Source organism: Pangasianodon hypophthalmus, chromosome 13 (genome assembly GCF_027358585.1).
Source record: "Pangasianodon hypophthalmus isolate fPanHyp1 chromosome 13, fPanHyp1.pri, whole genome shotgun sequence".
In the NCBI taxonomy this organism is placed as follows: domain Eukaryota; kingdom Metazoa; phylum Chordata; class Actinopteri; order Siluriformes; family Pangasiidae; genus Pangasianodon; species Pangasianodon hypophthalmus.
This window is the reverse complement of record NC_069722.1, coordinates 281,109-290,953: the sequence shown is the minus strand read 5'-3', so window position 1 is coordinate 290,953 and position 9,845 is coordinate 281,109. Positions and strand designations below refer to the sequence as shown.

Genomic DNA, 9,845 nt, shown 5'->3' with positions numbered 1-9,845 from the left:
CCTCCATCTTCTGTGTTTAAACAAGTGGCACGTCATGAATCCAGGCTGCAGTTCGGAGCCTGAGCCGGGCTCTGTGATTGGCTGAATGTGAAGCTGTGCTCGCGTCCTGTTCTCACTCTGCAGTGTGTCCGTGTGGTCACTAGGGGGCGCTCTAACGGTTCACTCTCTGGTTTTATTTTGCGCTGAAGTTCCACAGTCGGTTTTTAAAACTCACTTTGTTTTGTGTGAGGGGGAAAAACCCGAAGGTGCGGATTTCAGACTGGTCGCGTTTTAGTCGTTTCGCTGTTAGAAAACGAGCCTCGACTCTCCCAGCGCCTCCCGCGGGCACGCGAACACCGAGCTGCGTTCTGACCCGAATCGTCTGTGAAATAAAGTCTAACGCTGAGCCGTTTACGGCGCGGACGTGTCGCGGTTTAACTCCGCTTCGTGTACGTCTGAGAAACGAGGTGTTTCTCCCCTCCTGAGCTCCGAGAATCAGTGTTAGAGAAACGTAAAGAACTAAACTGGGCCTGACGTCTCCTTTAGGTTTAATATCTGTAGTGTTATTACGAGCGTAAACGAAGAACAGTGTCCGAGTGTGTTGAGGTTCAGTGTGTGTTCATCACTGCTCTGGGCTACAGCTGGCTAAAATTGTGTCCATTAGAAGTACATTCAATTTTTTCTGCGTTTGTTTGTTTTTTTTTTTTTTTTTTAATAAAACAATAAAATTGGGAGAAAAATCTTGTCTTGTTGCTGCATGTCTCAAAAATCAGTTTTTATAGAAAAGTCTTTGAGTGTTTCACTCAGTGTGGACTTGAAATACAACTCTCTGGGAAAATTCTGGAAAAGTGTAGTTTGTGTACTTTAATTTATTTTCTCCTTAGTTTATCACTTCTCTTTATAACATGGAAATGTTCAGTTCAAGTCAGTTATTTTACTGTTTAACTAGAACACACACACACACACACGCACTTTCTTTGGTTGGTTTGACCTCATTTGTGAGATTTATTCATGATTTGATGATAGTTCTTTTCATACAGTCTTTAAAAAGTTTCTTTTTAAATATGATCCCAGCTCATTTGTGTGGGACGTGGGTTTATTTGTTTATTTGTTTATTTATTTAGCTTTATTTCTGTGTAAAGGAAGGAGAGCTCATGCGTTAGAGATCATTTCTGCGCAGGAGTGCGATATAAACACAGCAGGTGTACAAGTACACTCCGAAACAAAGGGTATTGAACTGCACTGTACCCTCAGTGTGCACCTTCTGCACCTGTACTGTGTGTCTTTTACCTGGACAGGTGCGTTTAATGCACCGTTAAAGTATAACTACAGACACACACACACGTCCTTCAGGTGCAGTTGTGTTCCTTAAAGGTGCGTTATGTTCCCATTAGCAGGTAAAAGGTGTATGCTTTTGGAGTTCCTCTGTAGAGACAATGAAGGTACCTTTACCTGTGTGCTGGGTTCCTCAGAGAGTTCCTCCCTTTCTGTAGAGGTTCTCTTTGGAACTCTTCTCAGGGTTCTAAAGAGAACTTTTTAAAGGGTTCCTGAGAGTGACGAACCGGAGAACCCTTTAGAGTGCTAGATGGACGTGTTTTGTTTTTTTTCTCCCCTAAAACTAGCTCCAGGGTTCCTGTCGGGTTCTCGGTGAAGAGTCACATGATCCTGTAAAATCACATGCAGCCTTTTAAAGTACGAATCAAACTGAATTTAGAGTCACAGCTTATCTCAGAACAGTTACAAATACTGATATTAATTGTGGATTACTTTTAATTTATAGAAACAGTAATAAAGTTAAACATAAAAGTGTAGAAGTCACCCTCATGTGTCCCGAACACACACACACACACACACACACACACACACACACACACACACACACACACACACACACACACACACACACACACAGACACAGAGACAGATGAACATTACAGAGATTTTTGTGCAGGTTTGAAGAAGTCTAGAATTTAAAGTTCTCACTTCCAGATGTGGAGAAGTGGAAATGAGAAATGTGGTGATGTTATTAAAGTGAAAGCCGAGGGTGTGTGTGTGTGTGTGTGTGTGTGTGAGTGTGTGTGAGTGTGTGTGTGTGTGTGTGTGTTCCGTACAGGAGTGTAATAAGGACAGCAGAATGAAGAAGCAGAAATGAATCAAAACTAAATCTTTACACACCTCAAGATCTTTTCACTTCCATTTTCACTTCATTAAACGTGTTTTAGTGGAAATTTAAACCCTTTAACTCAAAGCTCCAGCTGTTTACTGCATCGTTTTAGACCTTAAATAAACTGTAATTTACGCTGTGTTCTGTGTTTGGAACAGAAATTGGACGTGGAGAATATAAAGTAGAACTGGACCTGACGGTTTGATCATTTTAGAAATGAAGGAATAGATCACTAACAGCTCAAATAATCAGGATTATTTATTTAATTTTTACTCTTTGATAACATTGCATTTTTTTTTTAATTTAAAGCACTCTGAATTGAATTTTAAACGAAAGTAAGGAGATATATTGATAATTTATTATTATTGTTATTTGGATTTACTGTAGCTCTCCCTTACGTCAGTGTTTTTGTCATTGATTTGTGAGTGCAGACGTTCGGTTGAAATGAATGAAGTCAGTAGTTTACTTAAAGGAGCAGAAGTTTGTCCTGTTTACTTTGTGTGTTAGTGACTCTTTAACTTGAGTAAAATGATCCTGGGTGCCATGGAAACCTTAATTAAAATATGCTTAGTTAAATTTACTGACTTTATGTGTGGAAATGATCATCACCCTTTTCTCGGGTAAATCCCATGATGTTTCTTTCCTGTAAAAGTTACCGGAGTGAAATCTAAGTCGAGAACTTGGGAATTTAATCCGTGAGAAAGATTTCTTCTCCTGTCCTGCAGGTGTGTTTCGCTCTCTTGAAAAGTTCGGCTCGGATTTTGTGTAATGATGCTGCTGAACATCCTCAACCAATCAGAAAGCAACCTCAGCTGAGTTTATTCATTACTTTGTTTAAAGTTATAATATATATAACTTTAATATAATATATATATATAATATATATATTTATAATATAATATATAATATAATAACTCGTCTTACACAAGCAGAGGCTCCTAACAGTGACACACTTGTGCTGAGGCTGAAATGATTTATGATCCTGTTCTACAGACTTTACAGCTAAAATGAAGCTTTTTTTAAACTGTAATTGTGATTTAAGCGATGCTGCAGCAGGACGTTCTCTTGATGTTCCTCCTCAGCCATTCTTCTTTCTCCTCTTTGGTCTGCTGTTCCTGCTTGTGCAGCTCGTTCATCTTCTCCGTGTACTCTCTCAGCATGTGGAGTCGCTCCTGCTCCAGGTTGTTCCTCTCCTCCTCCATGCACTGTTTGTGCTGCGACTCAGTGATCTGCCTCTTCAGCTCCTCTTCCTCCATCTGAAGCCGATGCTTCTTCCACTCCGCCTGCTGCTTCTCCTCCTCCGTCTGCATCTTCTTCTGGTGTTCTGCGTACTCCAGCTCACGTTTCTGCTGTTCCTCTGCTAACATTTTCGCTTGGGCGCTTTCTAACATCTGCTGCTCTTCTTCTGCGGACCTTCTCCTGTCTTCTTCCTGTGCCAGCTCCATTTTTAGGTTTTCCAAAGCAGTTGCTAGCGTGGCCTCCTCGCGAGCCCATTTGATCTCGCTCTCCAGCAGCTGGCCCTTCAGCTCAGACTCTCGCATCTTCTGCTGCTGTTGCTCCTGCTGCATGAGGACCATCTTCCACCGAAACTCAGCCTCTTTCATTTGCATCTCTCTCTCCGCGCTCCTGATTTGCTTCTGGATCTCAGCTTCTTTCCTCTTGTAGGTGTCCAGCAGCTGGTACGTGGTGTTGGTGTAGCAGTTTCCTCCGTTCCCTTGCACCATGTCTTGGATCTTCATCAGAAGCATGTGCACTTGGTTGCGGTTGTTCTGCTCCCTGTTGGTGAGCACGTGGTATCTTCTCCCGCACTTGTCCACCAGGTTCTTGAGCTCGGCCTTGGCGTTGGCCAAGTAGTCGTCAATGCCTTTGTCCTCCAGATCGTCTCCTCTCGTAAACACGATCATCATGTATCTGGTGGCTCCTTCTCCAAACACCTCCTGGATCATTTGGACAGCTTTGGATTCCTCCTCGGTGAAGCGACCGATTGGCACCACCAGCAGGAACACGTGAGGTCCAGGGTAGGACATGTCAATGCACTGGATTGTTTCCTGGACGATTTCGGCCTCGGAGAGATCTGTGTCACACCATCCTGGAGTGTCCACCACCACCAGGTTGCAGCCATGAAGTGTGGTGGTGGCCATCTTACAGGCCTTCGTCACCGACAGGGAACTGGCCTCTTTGTGGAAAACCTCTTTGTTGAGGATGGTGTTTCCTGTTGCACTTTTTCCCACGCCGGTTTTTCCTACAAGGACAATCCGCAGATCCGCTCTCTGATCTTCTGCAGATCAAAAAAGTGAGAAAAAGAAAGACAGAAAGACAAAGAAAATGTGCAGCTTTATCATAATAACCAAATTTTGCTGTTTACATAAAACAAAACCAGAAGATAATCTGCAGTCGGTCGTGTGCTGATAATTATTCATTCAAATAACATTTGGTTTGTGTAAAAGCCATAATGCACCAGTTACATGCTTCATTTTCTGAGTTATTGCTCCAGTACATCAGGAAGAAAACAGCAGAAAGTCTAATTCTATATGCTGTTATGTATCTGCTGTAGGTTGCTCTGGATAAGAGCGTTGTTTCTCTCTCTAGAAGTTAATAAGCCAAAAAAATAATAATCACAGCTTGTTACATCACGTTACTGAGAAACTGCAAAGAAGCGTAAACTCCTCTGTCCTGAAGACGTCTGAAAACTTACAGTTACAGCTTTACCTCTGACTGTTACAAAGCGCTGACACTGGAGACTCCTTCCATAAACGTTACACAAACGTCTCTTTATAATAAACTTCACCACGTCAATGAATTTTTTAATCAGTTATTGCAGCTTCACTACTGTCAGAGTTACTGTTATAGAAAATTAATCAGAATCAAAATTAAATTAAAGGACATTCTGCTCTTTAACCTCATTATCATTATTTCTGCTTTACAGAGACGCTGCAAAAGAATAAATAAATAAATAATAATTAAAATAATCTCGGGTGAAGAGTTCTAATAAACCAGTGGATCTTCACCTACCTGTCATCACAGCTTTCTCCATGGTGTGTGTGTGTGTGTGTGTGGTTTAAGAGCTTCAGTGTGTTTAGGGGGACAAAAATTTAAAAGCGATGGAGAGATGTCCTCCTCCTCGTCCTCCTCGTCCTCCTCCTCCTCGTCCCGCCCTCGGTCAGGGGTCACGCTTTAGCCTCTGCAGTTTACAGCACACTGTACTGAAGTGTTCAGAGTTACAACACACACAGCATCACATTCAGCATGAAGTCTAAACTTTATTTAGGTCTCTAATAGTGAGACAGTATAGTCTAAACATTGTCTAGTTTAGTAAAATACAGTGTAAGAGGAGAGTAATCGTATTCACACTGATAAGAGAAGTGTTTTACTGCTGTGCTCTAAATCAGAGCTCTTCTATCATAAAGGATGAGCATTGATCCAGTAACTGCCTCAGCAACGTGTTTACACACACACACACACACACACACACACACACTGATGAGATCACACGGCCGTGCATTTATCTTCTAAACTATGACCTTTCAGTTAGTGATGGATGAGAGCAGGTCATGTGACGCACGTGTGCTGATCAATATTCAGTATATTTGTATAGAAGCTGTGCTAATCGACATGCTCTGATTTCAGCGCTGTGCAGGAGTGCGACAGAAAGTGGGAACTCAATATACAGAACAACAGGTATTATTAATGATACCCGCATTCTGGTGATGTGGTTCATCCGTGTGTGTGTGTGTGTGTGTGTGTGGTGATTATAGGGTTAAAGTTCAGTGTGTTGACTTTAATCACCCCTAAATTGACCCAACATTCTGCTGTGTTCTGAACTCTGAACTTTTAAATCAGCGATGGAGAAAAAGAAAAGGTTTTACACACACCATGCTGCAGAGTTGCTCGGCTTTCCACTCATCGGGATCTCAGCTCATGGAGATCTGTGTTAAATGTGTAAATATACCTGCTCTGGTTCTGAAATAGAAGTTAATAGACATGAAGTTCCAACTGCAGAGATGCGAGATCAACTCGACAGAGATGATACACACCTCCTGTAGTGCTTGTGCATACAGTATCATGGTCTCTTTCCATTGATGGGTGAGGAAGAGGGGGGGCCAATATTTTGTGCACAGCAACAGATGTGTAATTATACACCTATATATATACTATTTGGAGGAGGAGCTTATAAACTGGCTAAAGGTGTGCGCTCTAAATCTAAAACCCTCAGGGTTCTTCAGTTGTTCCTTTGGGGAACCCTTAAAGGATTTGTGTAGAACCTTGAAACAATGTTTGGAGCGTAAGAACTGAATTATCCAATGAATCATTAGAGAATCCTTGAAGAACCCTTTTTCTAAAAGTGAATGTATTAACTGGGTAAGTGTTTGGTAGAAACTCCAAATTATTGCTCATTATTTTCTTCTTAAAATCTAGAACCTGTCAGGAGTTTAACATGTAGCTCCTTGGTGCCTGGTACCTTCACCCTGTGTTCTGAGCCCTGAGGTCACACCGAATCATGTTCAGTGCAGAAGTGACTTCACACCACAGGTTCAGTGATGGAGCATGTCCTCCATGGCCTGTGTTCACGGTGCTAATTAACTGATGTTATCAGTAGAGGGCGCCATTTACACCAGAATTATATTTCTCAGTTGCTTCCTCAGACACACACTCAGGTGTGTTAATAATGTCTTATCCATAAAGAGCCAGTGTGTATAGTGTATAACGTGTGTATAGTGTATAACGTGTGTATAGTATAGTGTATATTATATAGTCTGTATAATGTGTATAGTGTGTAAAGTGTATAATGTGTATAGTGTATATTATATAGTCTGTATAGTGTGTAATTTGTATATTATATAGTCTTTATAATGTGTATAGTGTGTAATGTGTATAGTGTATAGTGTATATTATATAGTCTGTATAATGTATAATGTGTATAGTGTGTAAAGTGTATATTATATAGTCTGTATAATGTATAATGTGTATAGTGTGTAATGTGTATAGTGTACATTATATAGTCTGTATAATGTGTATGGTGTATAATGTGTAAAGTGTATATTATATAGTCTGTATAGTGTGTAATGTGTATAGTGTGTAAAGTGTATATTATATAGTCTGTATAATGTGTATAGTGTATATTATATAGTCTTTATAATGTGTATAGTGTGTAATGTGTATAGTGTATAGTGTATATTATATAGTCTGTATAGTGTATAATGTGTATAGTGTGTAATGTGTATAGTGTATATTATATAGTCTGTATAATGTGTATAGTGTGTAATGTGTAAAGTGTATATTATATAGTCTGTATAGTGTGTATAGTGTGTAATGTGTATAGTGTACATTATATAGTCTGTATAATGTGTATAGTGTGTAATGTGTAAAGTGTATATTATATAGTCTGTATAATGTGTAATGTGTATAGTGTATATTATATAGTCTGTATAGTGTATAATGTGTATAGTGTATATTATATAGTCTGTATAGTGTGTAATTTGTATATTATATAGTCTTTATAATGTGTATAGTGTGTAATGTGTATATTATATAGTCTGTATAGTGTATAATGTGTATAATGTGTATAGTATGTAAAGTGTATATTATATAGTCTGTATAATGTGTATAATGTGTAATGTGTATAGTGTATATTATATAGTGTGTATAATGTGTATAGTGTGTAATGTGTATATTATATAGTCTGTATAATGTGTGTAATGTGTATAGTGTGTAAAGTGTATATTATATAGTCTGTATAATGTGTATAGTGTGTAATGTGTATATTATATAGTCTGTATAATGTGTGTAATGTGTATAGTGTGTAAAGTGTATATTATATAGTCTGTATAATGTGTATAGTGTGTAATGTGTATATTATATAGTCTGTATTGTGTATAATGTGTAATGTGTATAGTGTATATTATATAGTGTGTATAATGTGTATAGTGTGTAATGTGTATATTATATAGTCTGTGTAATGTGTATAATGTGTATAGTGTATATTATATAGTGTGTATAATGTGTATAGTGTGTAAAGTGTATATTATATAGTCTGTATAATGTGTGTAATGTGTATAGTGTGTAAAGTGTATATTATATAGTCTGTATAATGTGTATAGTGTATATTATATAGTCTTTATAATGTGTATAGTGTGTAATGTGTATAGTGTATAGTGTATATTATATAGTCTGTATAGTGTATAATGTGTATAGTGTGTAATGTGTAAAGTGTATATTATATAGTCTGTATAATGTGTATAGTGTGTAATGTGTAAAGTGTATATTATATAGTCTGTATAGTGTGTATAGTGTGTAATGTGTATAGTGTACATTATATAGTCTGTATAATGTGTATAGTGTGTAATGTGTAAAGTGTATATTATATAGTCTGTATAATGTGTATAGTGTGTAATGTGTAAAGTGTATATTATATAGTCTGTATAGTGTGTAATGTGTATAGTGTATATTATATAGTCTGTATAGTGTATAATGTGTATAGTGTATATTATATAGTCTGTATAGTGTGTAATTTGTATATTATATAGTCTTTATAATGTGTATAGTGTGTAATGTGTATATTATATAGTCTGTATAGTGTATAATGTGTATAATGTGTATAGTATGTAAAGTGTATATTATATAGTCTGTATAATGTGTATAATGTGTAATGTGTATAGTGTATATTATATAGTGTGTATAATGTGTATAGTGTGTAATGTGTATATTATATAGTCTGTATAATGTGTATAATGTGTAAAGTGTATATTATATAGTCTGTATAATGTGTGTAATGTGTATAGTGTGTAAAGTGTATATTATATAGTCTGTATAATGTGTATAGTGTGTAATGTGTATATTATATAGTCTGTATTGTGTATAATGTGTAATGTGTATAGTGTATATTATATAGTGTGTATAATGTGTATAGTGTGTAATGTGTATATTATATAGTCTGTGTAATGTGTATAATGTGTATAGTGTATATTATATAGTGTGTATAATGTGTATAGTGTGTAAAGTGTATATTATATAGTCTGTATAATGTGTGTAATGTGTATAGTGTGTAAAGTGTATATTATATAGTCTGTATAATGTGTGTAATGTGTATAGTGTGTAAAGTGTATATTATATAGTCTGTGTAATGTGTATAGTGTGTAATGTGTATATTATATAGTCTGTATTGTGTATAATGTGTAATGTGTATAGTGTATATTATATAGTGTGTATAATGTGTATAGTGTGTAATGTGTATATTATATAGTCTGTGTAATGTGTATAATGTGTATAGTGTATATTATATAGTGTGTATAATGTGTATAGTGTGTAAAGTGTATATTATATAGTCTGTATAATGTGTGTAATGTGTATAGTGTGTAAAGTGTATATTATATAGTCTGTGTAATGTGTATAGTGTGTAATGTGTATAGTGTATATTATATAGTGTGTATAATGTGTATAGTGTGTAAAGTGTATATTATATAGTCTGTGTAATGTGTATAGTGTATAATGTGTATAGTGTGTAATGTGTATAGTGTATAATGTGTATAGTGTGTAATGTGTATATTATATAGTCTGTATAATGTGTGTAATGTGTATAGTGTGTAAAGTGTATATTATATAGTCTGTATAATGTGTGTAATGTGTATAGTGTGTAAAGTGTATATTATATAGTCTGTGTAATGTGTATAGTGTGTAATGTGTATAGTGTATATTATATAGTGTG

The 9,845-nt window shown here is 36.7% G+C and overlaps 2 protein-coding genes across 3 annotated transcripts in view; one reads left to right on the top strand and one right to left on the bottom strand.

Moving 5' to 3' along the window:
• Positions 1-699, top strand: part of prmt1 (protein arginine methyltransferase 1) — a 6,815-nt gene extending 6,116 nt beyond the window's left edge. The window contains exon 10 of the mRNA XM_053239169.1: positions 1-699. This exon is cut by the window's left edge and continues 652 nt beyond it. The gene's annotated coding sequence lies outside the window, so the exon portion shown is untranslated.
• LOC113525016 (GTPase IMAP family member 4) overlaps positions 1-5,502 on the bottom strand; it is a 5,773-nt gene extending 271 nt beyond the window's left edge. Inside the window, exons 1-2 of one of the 2 annotated variants that reach the window (XM_026911433.3) lie at positions 5,156-5,502; positions 1-4,421 (exon numbers count right to left, since the gene is read on the bottom strand). The exon at positions 1-4,421 is cut by the window's left edge and continues 271 nt beyond it. In XM_026911433.3, the coding sequence (XP_026767234.1) occupies positions 3,181-4,421; positions 5,156-5,177 (1,263 nt within the window). In that variant the 5' untranslated portion in view covers positions 5,178-5,502 and the 3' untranslated portion in view covers positions 1-3,180. The remainder of the gene's footprint in view (positions 4,422-5,155) is intronic. The other variant, XM_034309955.2, reaches the window with a different exon arrangement.
• Positions 5,503-9,845: the final 4,343 nt, after the last annotated feature.